This window comes from Kogia breviceps, chromosome 3 (genome assembly GCF_026419965.1).
Source record: "Kogia breviceps isolate mKogBre1 chromosome 3, mKogBre1 haplotype 1, whole genome shotgun sequence".
In the NCBI taxonomy this organism is placed as follows: Eukaryota; Metazoa; Chordata; class Mammalia; order Artiodactyla; family Physeteridae; genus Kogia; species Kogia breviceps.
In genome coordinates this window covers 134,506,160-134,525,882 of record NC_081312.1, presented here as the reverse complement: position 1 = coordinate 134,525,882, position 19,723 = coordinate 134,506,160, and the positions used below count along the sequence as shown (strand labels likewise).

Below are 19,723 nucleotides of genomic sequence, written 5' to 3'. Positions count from 1 at the left end.
AATACTATCTTTATCAAAATGAAAAATATTTGCTATTAATATGGTTATGTTATTAATTGCTTCTTCCCAATAAGCCTTAAGTGGTTATATTTTTTTAAACTTTTCTGGCTCTATTTCTTCTTCAGATGAGAAAATAAGACAGAATTAAATGAGTTCTGGATTATGTAATGCCACCAGGGTACTATACAAATACTTAAAATATATGTTGTAAATGTAATAAGCAAAGTACAAAGAAAAGCTATAGGAACTCAGAGGAGGAAGAGATCAGAGGTAATTTCCTAGAGGATGTTACCTTTAAGCCAGTTGTTAAAAGGTGACAGGAATTTAGTAGCCAGAGTTGAGAAAAAGAGAGAGAGAGAGAGAATATTCCAGAAGGAACATAATAAGCAATGCAAAAAAAGTGGGAGGTTGGAGGCTCAAGTCTTAATGGTTATAACTATAAATATAATTTATAACTCAAAATCAATGCTTAAAAGTCCATAGTGTGAATATACTGCTATATATAAAAATATGGGTAAACCTCACACCAATTTTAAGAGAAAAAAGCCAGATACAAAAGAATACATACTGTAATAATCCATTTATGTAAAGTTCACAAACAGAAAAACAATAGCTGATAATAGAATTCAGAATAGTGGTTACCTTTGTGTTACGGTAGTGACTGGGAGGAGCAAGAGAGGGGCCCCTGGGATGCTTGTAATGTTGTACCTCTTGTTCTGGAGGCTGGTGACCCACAGCATCCACTTTGTAAAAATTTATCAGTTGATGACTTTATGATTTGTGCCTTTTAAAAAAAGTTATGGGCTTCCCTGGTGGCAGTGGTTGAGAGTCCGCCTGACAATGCAGGGGACGCGGGTTTGTGCCCCGGTCCGGGAAGATCCCACATGCTGTGGAGCGGCTGGGCCTGTGAACCATGGCCGCTGAGCCTGCACGTCCAGAGCCTGTGCTCCGCAACCGGAGAGGCCACAACAGTGAGAGGCTCGCGTACCACAAAAAAAAAAAAAAAAAAAGTTATACTACCATAAAATGTTTATGTGAAACAAAAATAAAACCCAGTTTCTGGTATGAAAAAAAGTTTATGGTGTGTATCTCCATATATTAACACATTAATTCCTCACAATGGCCTTATGGAAGGTCAGTGGTGATGAATTTTATGTTAAATTATATAAACTTGAAATACCATGATGTAAAATAATTCTTGCTTTATACACAAAGTTTGAAATAATTCAAATGCCCCAAATTTAAAAAAAAATAAAATTTCATTTTCTTTCAAAGCTGGATCAATCTGAGTGAATTTAAGATATATTTAAGCTTAAGTTTCCACAGGAAGGCACCACTTGAGTAAATAAAAATATCCTGTGTAATTTAGAATATGAGTTTAGCAAGTGTAACACATAGCAGTAGATTAGGGACTTCCCTGATGGTGCAGTGGTTGGGAATCTGCCTGCCAGTGCAGGGGACATGGGTTTGAACACTGGTCTGGGAACATCCCACATGCCCTGGAGCAACTAAGCCCGTGCTCCACAACTACTGAGCCCGCATGCCACAACTACTGAAGCCCATGTGCCTAGAGCCCATGCTCCACAACAAGAGGAGCCACTGCAATGAGAAGCCCGCGCACCGCAACGAAGAGTAGACCCCGCTTGCTGCAACTAGAGAAAGTCCACGCGCAGCAACAAAGACCCAACACAGCCAAAAGTAAATAAATAAAGAAATTTCTATTTAAAAACCCCAGTAGATTAAATGCAACAATAATTAATGTTTTCTCATGTCACAGTTTGAGCAGAGCAGTTTATGGCTGACATGGCAGCTCTACAATGCCAGGTACCCACACACTTACCATTTTACTGCTCTGTCCTCCTGAACAGGCCATTTTCTATCTTGTGATCTAAGATGGCTGCTACACTTCCACCATCTTGTCTGTATTCCAACTGGTATAATCACTACAATTCCTATACTGCTGGCCAGAACTTATCACAAAGACACAGGAAACTACCAGAGGGCCTGGGAAATGTAGTTTCTGGATACGTAGCACACTGAAGGTCCACCAGGAGTCTTTGCCGTATCTGCCGTTCTTTGTCTAGCTGTCTTGAATTATGTGGTTTACGATTATGAAATGCCTCCAGGAACAAATCCTTTACATAAAATTCAGCTGCCCTGTAGATAAGAATATCCCTATTTTACAGAAGATAAAACTGAAACTCAGAGAAGATAAATTACTTACCCCCTCCCACCCACGCATTGCTAATTAAATGACAGAGCTGGGACTCAGATCCAGTGCTCCAAGCTCAGGGTTCTTGCTTTTCTGCTACAGAAGCCTCTCCAGGTTCCAAGAATACTGGTAATCCTTAGTCTGAGAGAAAGTGAGACTCCTACTGTATCTAAGTTAAATGGCACTTGGAAAGGAGTGGGATAGGACACGGAGTGGTAGAGCTTTACTATGAGGATGTAGTAAAGCTGATGACCTGAGCTGTGCTTTGCTCTAAAGTTTCAAGAACTCAGGAAGCAAGAAAATATAGTAAAAAGCACTGGGCCATGAAACAGTGACATGCATTTTAGTTGTGCTTCTGAACTAAAAGGCAGATTAGACATGTGCTCCAGCCATTTTCCCTTTCTGATTTTTAGTTTCCCCATCCAGCAGATGAGGAGGAGTGCTGGGACAGGGTTGCTGAATATGGCCGTGAAGGTTGTGCACAATTTCTTAAATTCACCAAGCAGGAGATTCTGGAGCACAGTAGAGGGTGCAGCACAGCTCCAAGCCTAACCCTTCCCCAGTCCTTAGAAATACTACTGGTAAATTCTCAAAATATTGGGATTCTCAGAAATACTATAAAATATGGAGAGAAGACAATCAAGCAGGCATTCTTATCTTTTTTCTCTTCTGACAAGGGAACTTGGAAGAAACAAGTGAAATTAAAGTAAATAATGTGTCTGATTCTTCCTGAAAGAAGTGACTACTTCAGGATTCTACCAAAATGTTCCAAAGCCCTGGGGGTGGGGGTAGGGAGGGATGGTTTCATCCTCAGTTGGGTAGAGCAAACCCTGATACAATACGTTCATCAAAATCTCAGGAGACGGAGGAGCATCTACATATTTTAACAAAAACAGCGTATGTCCTAAAACAGAGGCTTCCCCCACCTATGCCCTCAGGTCACAGAAAGGTGAAGAAAATCCAGAATACCCAGTTTTCAGATGTTGGGAGAGAAAACACATTGGTACCAGACAATGGGGGAGGAGATACTATATCAGAGCAAGTAGAATGTCTGTACATAGCTGCCCAAGTATGTACAAGGGAAAAAGAAATGACACAGTCACTAATGATCTATTACATACATGTCAGTATTTCACCCACAGCTAACAAAAGAAAAAGAGCTGAGGAGGGAGGGAGAATCATGGGCTGCAAAAGACAAAGCCTAATCTAGGAAAAAACATAACTCAAGGAACAGAAGGAATTTTCTCACAATTTCTTCACATTATAGCACAGCTTGATAGGAGCATAAATTAAGTAAAACTAGAGCTCAACCATGAGATGATAAAATAGCAGAATGAGATAAAAAGGGAGGTTGCAGACATAAGGAAATAAATTGAACACCAAAATACTTTATGGAACTAATAAGTAAACTATAAATAGAAAGAAAAGAACAGATACTGCTGAATACTGAAATACTGACATGGAGAAAAGACTGTAAGCACAGTAAATGCACAGGAAAAAATAAAGGAAATTAATTAGAAGTTAACAGATATGCATATTAGTTTGTTACCAGCTAAGCTGCTGTAACAAAAAAATCCAAAACTATAATGCCTTAAATAAATTAGTTTCTTCTCACTCACAAAAGAGTCCACAGGTACGAAGTCCAAGGCTGGCAGGATCTCCTCCAGGAGGTCATCCAAAATATGGTTCCTTCTATCTTGATGCTCCATCACCTCCTCATTCCTGTGGTTATAGGACATTCTCATTTCAATGGTTGAAGCTGGCTCCTTTACACAGCCACGTTTCAGTCTGTAGGAAGAATAAAAATAGTCCAGGGCAAGCACTCTAAGGAGATGCCACAGAGGTTATACATATCACTTCTGCCACATCTTATGGGCTTCATGTCCCCATTTAGCCACGGGGGACACTGGGAAATGTGGTTTTTAACTGGATAGCCATGTGCTCAGCTAAAACTCAGTGTTCTATTCTAAAAGGAACCAGGAGAGAACGAATAGTTAGGAACCACACTATGAAAGATAAAGATGAGCCAACATTTAAGGACACTTGATGTCCCTCACAGAGAGAACCCAGCAAGTGAAAGAGAAGATGTATCTAATGCTGTAATTTAAGAGCACATTCCAGAAGTGAAGAAAGAACTGAATCAGCAGGTGGAAAGAAAACATTGAATCCCAGGAAATTTTGATTTAGAATATTTAACATAAAGGTATTTCCTAGTTAAACACTTGAACTTGAAAGACAGAGAATGCTTCAGACATCCAGGCAGAAAGAAAAATCACCTACAAGGGGTAAAAAATCAGGCTGGCATCCAATTTCATTATATTCATTGTGGAAGACAATGGTGTAGTCTAAAGAGTTTTAAGAAAGGATGGCCCCAGGTATAATTCAAGTATAAAGGCTCAGGGAAGTAAAATACCCATGAACACTTGTTGGAAAGAACTGCTTGATAATCAAAGCCAGGCAATTTAATAATCCACCAAAATAAAAAACTCAAGCATAAAGAAGCCCTGACAGAAGGACTGTTGATGAGCACTGGATCCATTCACATGCAGAACTAATACTAAACAATCATAGCAATGATGGTTTCAAAACAGAATGTGAATATTATAAATCTGGACAATGTAAAAATAATATAATACAAAATTGGGAGGTGAGGGAGAGGAGATGGGAGTAGCAAGAAAGTTCTAATGTTCGCATCTTTTGAAGCTGGAATGTGTTATCCAAAATAAAAACATGTGGTGAAAAAAAGCCTAAATGTTTTTCATAATTGCCTTTATTTAACAATGGAGCAGGGGTCCACAAATCGCTGCCTGAGGGTGAACCACCTGTTTTTGTAAGTAAAGTTTCTTTGGAACACAGCTTCACCCATTTGTTTCCATATTGTTTATGCTACTTTCCAGCTATAAAAATAGACCGAGACAGCCTAAAATTTTTACTCTCTGGCCCTTTAAGAAAAAATTTGCCAACCCATGCAGAGGAATCTTTTTTAATTCACAGGAATCTTGTGGTAAAGAAATATTTATTTGAGGCTTAATGATTTGTTGGGTTTATTTTATTTTTTAAAGATTTTTTTGATGTGGTTTTAAAGTCTTTATTGAATTTGTTACAATATTGCTTCTGTTTTGGTTTTTTGGCCACGAGGCATGTGGGATCTTAGCTCCCGACCAGGGATCGGACCCGCACCCCCTGTATTGGAAGGCAAAGTCTTAACCACTGGACTGCCAGGAAAGTCCCAATTTGTTGGATTTAATTCAGCCTTTTCCCTTCCTATTAAATTCATGTCAAATTAAGTTTAATAAAATAAGTCCTACTTTTATAAAACAATAGATCAATCACTCCAAAGACATCAGGGATAGTGAATCACCTAATGATATTTGGTATGGTTTCTTAAACTTTCATCTCTGTGTTTTTCTGCATTATTTGGAATCTTTATAATGAGCATATATCATTATTACCAGAATAATAAAATAGAATGATTTTTCTACTTGAAAACACTGGAAGCAAATATACCAAGATATTCACAATGATTAATTCTGGCTGACAGGAATATGATTGCTGTTTTCTTCTTTAAGCTTTTCTATATTTTTTAAATGTTGAAAAAATTTTAAGCTATTATAGAGGATTTTGGCATAAAGTGATAGAGTTCTGAATTATAGTTTTGGAAACAGTAATAAGTACCAGATATGAGGGACATTGCTCTGTTTAGAATATGATTCTTTCATTAGTAGTATACAAACCAAAAAGCATGATTCAACGTAAAATATAAAGCATGACATAAAAGAGAATCCAGGGGACTTCCCTGGTGGTGCAGTGGTTAAGAATCCACCTGCCTGTGCAGGGGACACAGGTTTGAGCCCCGGTCCAGGAAGATCCCACATGCTGCGGAGCAACTAAGCCCGTGCGCCACAACTACTGAGCCCACATGCCACAACTATGAAGCCCACGTGCCTAGGTCCCGTGCTCCACAAGAGAAGCCACCGCTGTGAGAAGCCTGTGCACCACAACCAAGAGTAGCCCCTGCTCACCACAACTAGAGAAAGCCCTTGCCCATCAATGAAGACCCAATGCAGCCAAAAATTAATTAATTAATTATTTTTAAAAAAGGGCTTCCCTGGTGGCGCAGTGGTTGAGAGTCCGCCTGCCGATGCAGGGGACACGGGTTTGTGCCCCGGTCCGGGAAGATCCCACATGCCGCGGAGCAGCTGGGCCCGTGAGCCATGGCCGCTGAGCCTGCGTGTGCGGAGCCTGTGCTCCTCAACGGGAGAGGCAACAACAGTGAGAGGCCCCTGTACCGCAAAAAAAAAAAAAAAAAAGAGAGAAGCCAGAAACAGATGATACTCGACTTTTGTTAGGCAATCAGCATGTTCATAAAGCTGGTTTCTTTAATTTACATTAATCTAAACCTACCTTTCCAGTCTCATCCCCCACTTTATCCTCTTGATACACACAACATACTCCAGCCACACAGAGCCCTTCACCTTCAATGAAATCTTCATGCATTTGTATGCTATTTTGCTTTGTCGTCACCATTCTTTCTACCTACAATTGCATCCTCTTCTCTATGTGATATAATTCAGTGCTTCTTTTAAGACACAATTTAAGTATCACTGACTGCAGTACATCTCAACCTTGACTGCACATCAGAATCACCTAGGGAGCTTTATAAAAATACTGAGGCCCAGGCCCCAACACAGCTATTCTGATTTAATTGCCTAAGGTTGGGGCCCAGGCAGCAGTATTTTTAAAAAGCTCCCTGAGTGATGCTAATATACAGCCAGGGTTGAGAGTCATTGCAAAGCCTTCTGCAATATCAGCAGGCAGAGTTAATTACTACCTCTTCTGCACTCTCATAGCTCTTAGATTTTCCATTGCTTATGAAATTTAATGCTTATTGTATTAAAGTTAGTGTTATATAGTAAATGCTCAGTAAACGCTGAAGGTTTTTACTGTCCTTCTTCCAACCAAGCATATGCAGAAATGTAAACTCGCCAGGATGTCACCCCTCCATTCCCCCTACACACACACACACACACACACACACACACACACCTCACTGCCTTTTCAGCACAGCCCTAGACCTTGGGTCTGGCTTTTACATTGTTGAGATTTATGCAATGTAAAGAGTTAAAGAAACCAGTGTTATGAATGTGCTGACTGCCTGAGAGAATCTGAACATCATCTGCCTTCCACCCTCATCTTTGTTTCACACTTTACATTGTGTTTGATGTCAGATCCTGCTACTTTAGCTTTCAAGAGCAGGTTGTCAGGTGTACTTTGTCAAAGGCTTTCAGAAAATCCAGATAAATGATGCTGTAAAGCCCTGAAACTGCCAAAACTATATTTTACACCTTCACAGTACTTGACAATTTTATTTAAGTGGAATCTTTCTTCCTTCGATTTACCTTTGCCTCCTTGACCCTGAGATCAATCAGATAACTGGAGACCCTTCCTTTTTTGATACTGAGTATCCTCAGCTATGCCTGTGCCATGTCTGGAGCACAGTATACTGGGTGATTATCTCAGCCTCCCTGGTTAGGAGGAGCTCCTGGAAACTACTCCTCTCTGGAGGTGAGGTGGGGAAAGGAGAGCTGAGGATGAGGAAAGGAGACCAAGGTGCATCAGCAAGACAGAAGTTCCATAATCACACAATGCACATATACACTCTCATCAAGGCAAGACCCAGAGCACTGACCTTTCCTCTTCCCACTCGCCTGGAAGGAAACCGAATGCATTAACAGTCTGCTCTTTCCTGTTAAAAATCCTATTTGTAGTCATTTTAAACTGTCCTCACCAAACATCGCCAAAGGGTTTGGTGTCCATAGGACAGTAGTTGCTTATAGTTTCCCTTAAGTACCGCATCCTGGCAGTGTGGCCCTAAAATAACTTTGTTCACAGACATTTCTCAGCCAAGTAGATATTTATTTTGCAAAGTGATTTTCTCCCCAGAGTCTTGATGAAACTTTCCCTTTCTTTTTCCTTAAGGTCATCATGACCTTGATGAACAATAAGATGTACTACAACTGAGTTCAATGGCAAGTTTCACTAATGCAGAATCAGATTAATCTTCAAATTGAATAATCTTTGCATATCTAGTACTCTACGTGACCTGAGACAAATCTACTAAGCTTTCTGACTTGGTTCTTTATTAGTTAAATAGCAAACCATTACCTAGTTCCCTTGGAAGTTGTGCAAATTAATTAATGTTTGGAAAACAACTGGAAAATTTAAAACAGCCTATAAATACCAAACAGTTGCATCTTCCTTGCTGAGAGGGCCCAGGTAATTCATAACCTCCTATAATAAAGGTAAAATAGTGTGCTTGGGCTCTACAATTAAATGTGACTTATTTGCAATACATATAACCTTTGAAATCTAGAAACCATTTAATAGAAACAATTCATATTTCGTAACTATAAAAAAAGCATGTAATGACTTTAGGAAAAGTAATATCTACTGTAAGTGATCTAGACATCATGTCTTTAACCACTTCTAAGATCTGCAAGAGTATGCTCAGGGTTTATCCTTAACCTGTTAATGTTGGCTGATATATTTATCTTTACATTCTCCCAGTTTTTCTTTATCCTCAAAACTCTAATATGTATTTCCTAGAAAATTTGCCTGTACAAAACTTTGCTGTATTCAAAGCCTCCTGTCAAGATTTAGTACTTGTATATTGTAGTCATTAAAATTGAACAAAATCTTAATAGTTCCTTTATTAACTACTATACTGACTTTGCATAGTGGAAATCACAACATGTTAATTGGATTTAATTAACTATTTTAAATTACACAAACTCCTTACAGTAGACAATAGCACATTTTAGCAATAAAATTGGAGCTGATATTGCTACTTCATTAAAACTTAATGAAACTATTCATAATCTTATTTATTGTTTACAAGAAGAAAACTGTATTCATTTTGAAGGTAAAAATGTCTGCTGAAAACAAATTTTTGATCATTTAGGTGAAGGCTCAGAAGTTAATAAAAGGGTCCACCGTATCCAACCTCACGGTTCTACCAGCTTCTCATCACACGAATCGATATTTCACCCCTGTGCCAGTCTTACAAGTGGATGCCAATAAAGGTTAGTGATTCAATAACCATTTTATATGTTTAGGAACATAGGGAAAGAGCACTGAGGTGGGACTGGGGGCCTGAGTTTGAATTTGGATTCAGCCATTAATTCTCCAAGATGACTTCAGACAAGTCAAGTCCTCACTGTGGCCTGAGTTTCCTTCCCTGTAAATCAGAAGGTTGGACTAGAGTCCCTTCCGACCTCTAAAATCCATGATTCTATAGATTTACTATTGATTTAGATGTTGATGTTATTACACATTAAAATTATTATTGTGTTTAAGTGATATTATTATAATTTTTCAACCTTCTGAGCAGATAGTTTCTGATGCTTTTCTGATAGCATTTAAAAACTTATTTCAATATACTATTATGCAAAAATATGAAGCCAGAATTAATGCAATTAGCATTTAAACTATGCATGTCTTAGTCGAAATACCAGAGTTTGTAAAACCAGTGGATTTCTTGTTTTTTAAGCAAAAGGTCATGTCATCTTTATCTCAGTATCCCCGGTGCTTAGAACCATATCTAGCATTTTGTAGATACTAAATTGTTGGTTGAATTAATAAGCAAATGAAAGAGTAAGCGAATGACTAAGGACTGAGTGTCACAAGTGTAACCCTCTTTACTTCTCCCTGCTACTTAATTGGCTGACATGTTAAAGAATTCTTTTTTTTTTTGGTTGCACCAGGTCTTAGTTACGGCAGGTGGGCTCCTTAGTTGCAGCTCCAGGGCTCCTTAGTTGTGGCATGTGAACTCTTAGTTGCAGCATGCACATGGATCTAGTTCCCTGACCAGGGATCAAACCCAGGCGCCCTGCATTGGGAGTGTGGAGTTTTATCCACTGCACCACCAGGGAAGTCCCCCTAAAGAATTAAGTGGATCACCTTTTGTATCTCAAATATGAGCAAGTGAGGTGATCTTTAATTATTTCTATCTCACTTTCTAACTGTTGTCTGGAGTATTTTGGATGTAAAGTTGGTTCACCAGGGTTCTACTGGTACCTGAAGATTTAAAGTCCCCCATCTTGTAGCTCCTGTATCTTCTGTCTGCTGACCCAGTCAGTGGTGAGGTACAGCAAAACTCAAGACAGCCCTGCATCATTATAAGTCTCTTAATTGATTAAACTTCCTGCAACTGTAACAATTACTTTCCTAGTTACAAATCATTGTTGTTTAGAAATCTTTGTGACACATGCTTTTAGTTGGTTTACATAATATTTACTCCCAGGGAAAACTTCAGCAGAGTTTCTACTTCTTGCTTTAGAAACACTTACATTCTTCCTGGGTCAAATTAAGATGAATAAAATAATGAATGAATGAATCAATCAATCAATCAATCTATACTTGCTTTAGCGATAGACACAATAAAAAATTGCTGCAAAACAAAGGTAAATCTAGAGCCATGGCAACTTGGTCCAGAAAAACATCATATTTTCATCCCTCAATTATCTGCCAGAGAACACATGGCCTACCATAATATTTGTAATTAATTAACCAATTAATCAACACATATTTATTGAGTACTTGCCATATGTCTGGTACTGTGCAAGGTAATATGAACTCCAGGAAAGCACAAGCCACACAAATGTAGATAGAGTGTCCAAATTTTTACATGTCCTGATGCTCTGAACTGTCATTTAAGTCACCCCAGATCTACACAAGTCCAGCATGTGGTGAAAGATGAACAACATCCAGAAGAGAGAATAGTTTTGGAAAATGCAGGGCAAACTTCTCTACTTCTTCTTGAATTATCTTGCTAAATCCAAAGAAGAAAGCTCCCCCAACCCCTCCACAATGGTTAAGAATATAAGTCTCATAATAAAAATTTTCCATTTAGGCTCTGTGTGACAGTGGGCAAGTTGCTCTCTGATCTTAGAATAAACTCTAAACTCTATAAACAAGGAATGCCTGACCTGGGCTCCCTTCCATTCTCATCTCATTCTGATTTCTCTGTGCTCCAGCCACATGGGACTTCTCTCTCTTCCTTATCAGGCCAAGCACTTTTTCACATCAGGCCTTCACAAGTGCTTTTACCTCTGCCTGTAAAAGTCATTTCCTCAAGCATCTGTCTTTTTCCTTTATAGACGATCACAATTTGTAATTATATATTTATTTGTGAATTTATTTAATGTCTTCTCCACCACTAAAGGCTCCATGAGATCTGTCTGGTTCACTATTGAATCCCCACTCTCCAGAATATTTCCTAAGTGGGGATATTATAACAGGCACTTAAATATTGGTTGAATGACTGACACAATGAATGAATTTCTAATTCCTAATCTAGTCAACAGGAAAGTGAGAGAGTTTTGAAAATTAAATGAGACAAAGGTGTTAAGGGATGACTTTTAAAAACAGGTAAAATCCTGACTCTCTTACAAATGAACACATGTCAAAGATTTTATTTACTTAACTCATCAGTTAAAGGAGAGAATTTGTAAGCTGTCACAACTGGTCTGAAGGAGAATCCAAAGTACATATCTTTGTAGATCAGGAAAATTGAAATAAATTTACAAATAGATGGAAAATTGACATTTCTATGGAAAGAAGGAATGTCCCTTCACCAGACAGAATTTTTTTTCATGTCTATAGATATGAATTATTTGCATTATTTTCAGTTTTTTTCCCCACAAGTTAACCTTAATCTCTACAGTTGTAAAATAGCCTAGTCAAAGACTAGATTCAGATAATTCCTGAATGCATTCCATTGAAAAGGTATCCAGTAATCTCTTTTGCTTATTCTAAAACATTAAAAAAAAATTTCTTATAATCTTCCCCCATTTTTGATACAAAATGATCTAAAAAAAATTATTCACAAAATAAGGCTGGTCTCAATTAGGTTTGGCCTGATAATTTACATAGGTGCAGTAACAATGTTAATCACCACATAGGCCATCTTAAGTTTGCTCTGTTGGAAGTTTTCATAAGGAATCTCAGATTGAAGTTTTTAAATCATCTATTACTTGCTATACTGAGGCTAGAAAATCAAGCCCAAGAAACTCTGTCCACCATATTTCAACTACAGAACCTATAAATTTGGGTACATTCCTCTCCTCTAGAGATGCTCCAAATATCCTAAGGTTCTTGGACCTGTTGGGAAATGACATTCCTTTCCATCTGTAAGAATGGAAATCCTGTAAGCCATGTATCAGGCCAGTTTTTCTGGGAGGGCTTTGTAAGCATTTGGTTCCATAAAGTCAAGCTTAGTTCTTTAAATGTAACTTATTATACCTGACTAATAACATCATTCTTAAATATGAAATTCCAGGCAAGTTCTTGGTTGCATAAGCAGTTTTTTCAATTATATCTTAATAAAAGAAGAAAAGATTCTTATTGAAACTCTGCAAATAACCCATATTGCCATGAAAAGTAAGGAGGCTCAGTCAGAGTTTCTGAATTCGGGAGGTGAGAGGGAGCTCATCTAAAGTAGTAGAAGTTGGGCTTCCCTGGTGGCGCAGTGGTTGAGAGTCCGCCTGCCGATGCAGGGGGTGTGGGTTCGTGCCCCGGTCCGGGAGGATCCCGCATGCCTCGAAGCGTCTGGACCTGTGAGCCATGGCCGCTGGGCCTGCGCGCCTGGAGCCTGTGCTCCGCGGCGCGAGAGGCCACAGCAGTGAGAGGCCCCCGTACAAAAAAAAAAAAAAAAAAAAAAGTAGTAGAAGTTCAATTTCCTTATTTTCTGGGAATTTTAGGAATATTCGATTCCTGTAAGTGCTCATTTCTCTCTATAAGTCAATCAGAACACAGCTTTTTTAATTTGAGACTTTACAATCTAATTTATTAATACCATTTGGAGACAGGAAAACATTCTACATTCACAATGAGAAATAAAGGCCTTTCTGAATTACAGATACATAGAGATACAGAGAGAGTTTATAGCTTCAATCCTACAATTTCAGCCACAAACAAAAAATAAACACAAAAACGTAATGGTCCAGATAGCAAAAAGTTAGTCTCCTTCCTGTGGGTATGAAATTCCTAGTTGAATTGAGCTCAAAATACACACATAGACAAATGGAAGTTTACAAACCATATTCTCTATTGTCTCTCACTCGATAGGGAATAGATCTCTGTAAGATCCATTTACAAAACTCACCAAATTCTCAGTTGTAGCCACCAACAAGGACTAACTTATCAGCCATTAACATGGAGTAATATCAAAATTAGAAAAACAAGAGTCAGCAAAGTTCTATTGCCACTTTGAATTCACCTATGGGTGCCAAGAAAATAAGTGCCTGGCTTGGTTCCCTGTGATATGTACCATTTCTGGCAATTTCAAGTGAATCTTTTGCTCATCTTGGTGGGATCTCCAAAATTGTTAAAGGATATATATTTTTGAAAGTAAAACCATGACTCTTATACAACTATAAAATGAACACATCAGGGCTTCCCTGGTGGCGCAGTGGTTGAGAGTCCTCCTGCCTATGCAGGGAACACGGGTTCGTGCCCTGGTCCGGGAAGATCCCACATGCCGCGGAGCGGCTGCGCCCCTGAGCCATGGCCGCTGAGCCTGCGCATCCGGAGCCTATGCTCGCAGCGGGAGAAGCCACAACAGTGAGAGGCCCGCGTACCGCCAAAAAAAAAACACATCAAAGATTCTGTTAAACTCATTAATTAAATGAGGGAACCAGTAAAATGTTACAATTGATTCAAAGAAGAATTCAAACAGCAGACAAATTTACAAATCAAAAATTTGTAAATAAATTTGCAAATGCATGCAGAACTGAATTTTGGGGGGTAGGGAATGTACTGCCCCTCCATGTGACAAAATTTATTTGCATATGTATAAACAAGAATTATTTGCATTGCTCTCAGTTTTCTATAAACTAACCTTAATCTCTACAGAATTGTAAAAGAGATTAATCAAAAACAAAGGTGATTATAGGGTCAGATAATCTCCAGAGTTTCCAGCATTCTGATGAAAAGATAACCAGTAATCTCTTTTGCTTATTCCAAAATCATAACTTTTTCCTTTCAATGGTAAATGCACACATGTGTTTGTCTAAAATTAAGTGAATTGCTTCAACTAGTACTAAAGCAGGGGTTAAAATCATGCTCATATTCTTTGGGATTCTCAGAGAATGAAACTCATTCTAGTAATGAAAATACACAGAATTAGAAGCAGCTCTATTTTTCACATCTGCATAGTAGGCACAGTTCATGGACATGTGATATGATATTTATAGGTGGAAAATATTTGTGAGGACAAAGAATTAGTCTCTATATTTTAAAGTAGTTAAATTCTGGTGTTATAACAATTAAAACCTAGAGTACTAATTTTGAAAAGGGCTTGAAGAGTTGTACTTGGGATCAGTAGTTCTTAAGTTTTAACAGTGCAAAAGATTGACCTGGCATGCTTATTTAAAATGTAGATTACTGGCCCCAATTCTAGTGATTCTCAAACTTCAATGCACATAAATATCTCCTGGAGGCTTCCATAATGCAGATTCCCAGGGGCCTAAGAAATTTGGACAGGTCTGGGATGGGGCCCTGGAATCTCCATTTTTAATAATAAATTCTTGCCCCAGATAATCCTGCAGTAAGTAAACTGAAGACTTCTCTTTGGAATCATTGTTTTAGAATCATTTACCATCATTGTTTTGGAATCATTGTTCTTAGTGAAGTCTTCTTCAGCTCTCCCATCCCTCAGCGATCATTCTTTTGAATTCCTATAACCCTAGACTTTAATTTCCTGAATGTGACATAATATAGTCCTTAGAGATAATAAAGCAAATGAAAACAATATTTATCCCTCTTAGGATGTGTGCCAACTTCTTCAACCTAGTCCAGCTTAGGACACAGTTTTTTACTTGGATTTCATTGAGAGCCAGAGTTCTTTATTTTTCTTCCTATTAGCTGAGAGCAACAAGAAACTGAAGCCCTATCACATGTTTATGTCAAGTACTCCCTGAGTTTCTGGGTTTCTGGCTTCAATACCATAGATCCACCTTAATGTGAGTTTTGCCCCTCACAGCAGGTTTTGCTCAATTATTCATTTACTCATTGATTTATTCATTTTTTTAAAACAATGTCTCCTGTCCTTAAAAAACCTTGGCACCAGTTATATTGACACAGTGTGAGTTCTAGGAATTGTAAATTAGTCACATTAATACTAACCATGTTGCCCAGTAACACTAAAACAATCTACTTGGGCATTCACATCATCTGGTAATATGAGAAATGTCTAAAAATAACTCTTTTTTTAAAATAAAATATGACTCGTAAAAAGGAGCATGATTTCAAGCACACAGATTTTCTTTCTTTCAGAACCAAAGATCTCCTTAATTATTGACTGTGTACCTGATTTCTCTGAATTTTAAAAAGAATACCAATATTATCAATAATTGAAAATGCCATTAAGTATAAAGAAGTTTCTGTTTGCATTGGAATTATATTTCTACCTTAAAATGAAATTATCATAGTACCAGTTTATTTCATAATACCATTATTAGAAATGCCATTTTTTCTTGGGTTAGATTAGGCTTAAATGAACAGTACTATGGCTATTTTTTCTTGCAAATGATTAAGGCCCTAAATGTAGTCTCACAAATAAACTAATGAATAGAGTAAGTTACACTTGGTGAAATTTATAGAGTTCAGACTTTGTGGAAATGCTTGAAGTTAAACTCATATTTTTCTAACCTTCCTTTTTAGGTATTTTAAGTATGGTAGAACAAGGATTGATTCCACCAACAGCAAGAATTACCTTTCAGAATCCACCCATTACACCCAGAGCGGCTCCTCTACATAGTTTTGATGAAGCACGTAAGATTTTGACTACCGGTAAGACAGTCCTGCCTGTATGTTAGCTGGGGATACACAGAAATTATCAAAATCTTTTATCTTCAATAATAGGACAGGAGGAAACTTGTAATGAATCTGAGTTTCACTTTACTGAATAAAGTAACTTTAGTCTCTTTGTGAAATACCTACTCAGGGCCTGTGTTCTCTATGTGTTTGAAAGTTGGTATTTTCAAGGGATTTGCAGCTTGGTTGGGAAAATAAGACAAATATAATAAAAACAAATAACAATACAAAGTATTATAGACTGAAAACCAAATGTATGTTAAAGTCTAGTACTATAGGTGTTCAGAGGAATGATTGCTGAGAGGTGAGATAATAGAAGACTTCAAAGAGGAGAAAAGCACTGACCTGGGAATCTATTAACTAGTTGCAGAACCTCACGCAAGCCATCTACTTTCTCTGGGCCTCAGCTTTACCAGTTATAAAATGAGGGGTTTTGGCTAAATTAATCCTTCTGTTCAACAAGTATTTGTTGAATGCTTGCTTTATCCAGGGTAGCTGGGGATCTGACAAAGAATAAGTCAGACAACATTTCTACTCTCATGGTGCTTATAGTCTAGCATATAAGTAAATGAGAATTTAAGCTAGGGATAAGTGCTAGAAATAAAATAAAACAACATGGACTAGAGAGTGATAAAAGGAAGTGATTGCTTTGCTTGGGAGGGAAGGGTCAGGGAATGTGTCTTGGAAGTTGTTGAGATCCAAATGATGAGAAGGAGCCAGTCATGTAAAGATCTAGGGAACAGTATTTCAGATGTAGGACAGCACAGGCACAATGGCCTGTGGGACTAAGGAGGGAATGAGCAAGAAAGCTAGTGTGGCTAGAGGGCCAAGAGAGAGGGAAGAGATAAGGCTGGAGAGGTAGGTAGAGAAAATTGAAATGATGTAGGGTAGAGCAGGACTATGAGTTGTCCTCAATGTTCATTCTTCCCTACTTCCACAGTAATAGAATCATGGGTGGGCACATGTCAGCTTGGCCAAAGACAACATCTCCTAGTCTTCCTTTCAGTTAGGTGTGCCATGTGCCCAGGTTCTAGACAATGAGGATGTAAGCAGAAGTGGAAAGGGAAACTTCTGGGCATGGCTTCCCCTTCTCATTTTTCATCTATGGCTAGCTGGGATGCAGATGTGATGAGCAAGCAAGCACTTTGGAGCCAAAGATGGAACTCCAGGTTGAGTCTGGCAGAGTTGCCCTGACAACCTGGGACTATCTTCCTTTCAACCCTTGTGTGAGAGAGAAATAAACTCTTAATTTGTTTAAGCCACTCAGTATATCTTAGGATCTTCTTTTTAAATGCCTTAGACTATAGCAGAACCAGTATGGCAGCCTTTCAAACCATGATGAGGAGTGGATTTAATCCTAATTACAATGAGAACTCACTGAAAAGTTTAAACAGAAGGATGAGGTGATCTGATTTATATTTTAATAAGACCATTCTGACTGCTTTACAGATAATGAATCATAGGGGAGCATGAGTAGAACCAAGAAGACTAGTTAAAAGGCTATATTGGTAAACCAGGTGAGAAATGACAGTGGATTTGAGGATGGTATTAATGGATATGAGGACAAGTGAACAAATTCAAGTTATGTTTTGGAGGTGGAGCCATGAGGACTGGCTGATGGATAGGAGTGAGGAAAAGAGAGGCATCATGGATAAATATGTATGAATATATGTATGAACATACCCCAATTTTGTATCCATTCTACTGTTGATGGGAATTTCAGTGGTTTATCCCATAGAGCTATTATAAGTACTACCATTATGAACATTCTTGTACATGTCTTTTAATGTAAATATGTATGCGTCGCTGTTGGATACATATCAAAAAGAAGAATTGCTGAGTCACAGGGTAAATATATGCTCAGTTTTAGTAGATAATGCCAAACAGTTTTCCAAGGTGTTTATACTGATTTATTTTCCTACTAGCAATATATGAGCATTCCAGATCATATATATCTTTGTTAACTCTTGATATTTCCTTCTGTTTGTTTGTTTTGCCATCCTGAAGACTCTGTTGTGGTAGCTCTTTGTGGGTTTAATTTCTATTTCCCTGATCACCCATAAAGTTGAGCAGTTGTTTTGATATGTGTATTGGTCATTTGAATATCTTCTTTTGTAAAGTGATTTAGAACTTTAACATTTTTTTAATGGGTTGTCTTTCTTTTTCTTAGTTATTTATATGAATTATGTATGTATTCTGGGTACTAATTTTTTATCAGTTATATGTATTACAAATAATTTTTTAATTCTATGGCTTGGTATTTCATTCTCCTACTGGTGTCTTTGTTTTTAACTAAACTTTTGATTTTGAGATAATTGTAGATTCACATGCAGTTGTAAGAAATAATACAATGAGCTCCTTTGTACTCTTAACTCAACTTTTCCCAATAATAATATATTGCCAAACTATAGTACAATATGATGACTGAAATATTGATTCAGCCAAGATACTGAACATTTTCACCACAAGGATTCTTCATGTTGTCTTTTTATAGCCACAGCTGCTCCCCTCTCACCCTACACCCCTTTAAACCCTGGCAACCACTAATCTGTTCTCATTTCTATAATTTTATCATTTCACATATGTTAGATAAATGGACTCATACGATGTGTAATATTTTGGGATTTTTTTTCACTCAGCATTATTCTCTGGAGATTTTATCCAGGTTGTTGTTTATATCAGTAGTTTATACCTTTTTACTGCTGACTAGTAATCCACAGTACGAGTGTATCACAGTTGTTAAACCATTCACCAGCTGAAGGATGTATGGGTTGTTTCCAGTTTTTGGTACTATGAATAAAGTTGCTATAAACATTTGTGTACAGGTTTTTGTATGAACATATGCTTTCATTTCTTTAAGATAAATGTCCACAGCATAATTGCTGGATCTCATGGTAGTTGCATGCTTATTTCCTCTACATACACTTAGAGCCACATGAGACAGTGTTATAATTTTTGTTTTAAACATCATATATAATTTAGAAAACTCAAGAGGAAAAAGGAAGTCTATTGCTTTTACCCATATTTTTGTTTTACCATGTTCTTTCTTCTTTTCTGATGTGCCAAGATTCCTTCTTTTATCATTTCCCTCCAATTTAGAGAATTTTCTTTAGCCATTGCTTAGGGTCATTATACTAGTGACCCTAAATTATCTTCATTTTTCTTCATCTTAGAATGTCTTGATTTCTCCTTTATTCCTAAAGGATATCTTCACTAGATATAAGATTCTGGGTTGAAAGTGCTTTTCTTTCAGCACTTAAAAAAACTGTGACACTTTCTTTTCTTCTCCATGGTTTCTGATGAGAAATCCACTGTCTTTTGAATTTTTTCCTCATGTAGGTAAGGTGTTGTTTTTCTCTTCCTGCTTTCAAGATTTTTCTCTGTCTTTAGTTTTTAGAAGTCTGACTGTGTCTTAGTGTGGATTTCTTTGGTTTGATCCTGTTTGGGTTTGGCTCATCTTGAAGCTGTAGGTTTATATATTTTGCCAAATTTTGGAAGTTTTCAGCCAGTATTATTTTGAGTACTTTTTTCAGCTTTGCCCTCTATTGTTTCTCCTTCTGGGCTACAATGATACAAATGTTAGATCTCTTGCTACAATCCCACAGGTCCTTGAGGCTCTGTTAATATTTTTCCCCT

General features: G+C 37.7%; 2 protein-coding genes across 2 annotated transcripts in view; both read left to right on the top strand.

Annotated features, from left to right (window-relative positions):
- LOC131753795 (IQ domain-containing protein H) overlaps positions 1-9,299 on the top strand; it is a 68,761-nt gene extending 59,462 nt beyond the window's left edge. The window contains exon 6 of the mRNA XM_059059549.2: positions 9,174-9,299. Within this exon, the coding sequence (XP_058915532.2) occupies positions 9,174-9,299 (126 nt within the window). The remainder of the gene's footprint in view (positions 1-9,173) is intronic.
- The window catches only part of LOC136791965 (IQ domain-containing protein H-like), a 45,598-nt gene continuing 35,146 nt past the window's right edge, over positions 9,272-19,723 (top strand). Inside the window, exons 1-2 of the mRNA XM_059059548.2 lie at positions 9,272-9,294; positions 15,935-16,063. Of these exons, the coding sequence (XP_058915531.2) occupies positions 15,946-16,063 (118 nt within the window). The 5' untranslated portion in view covers positions 9,272-9,294; positions 15,935-15,945. The remainder of the gene's footprint in view (positions 9,295-15,934; positions 16,064-19,723) is intronic.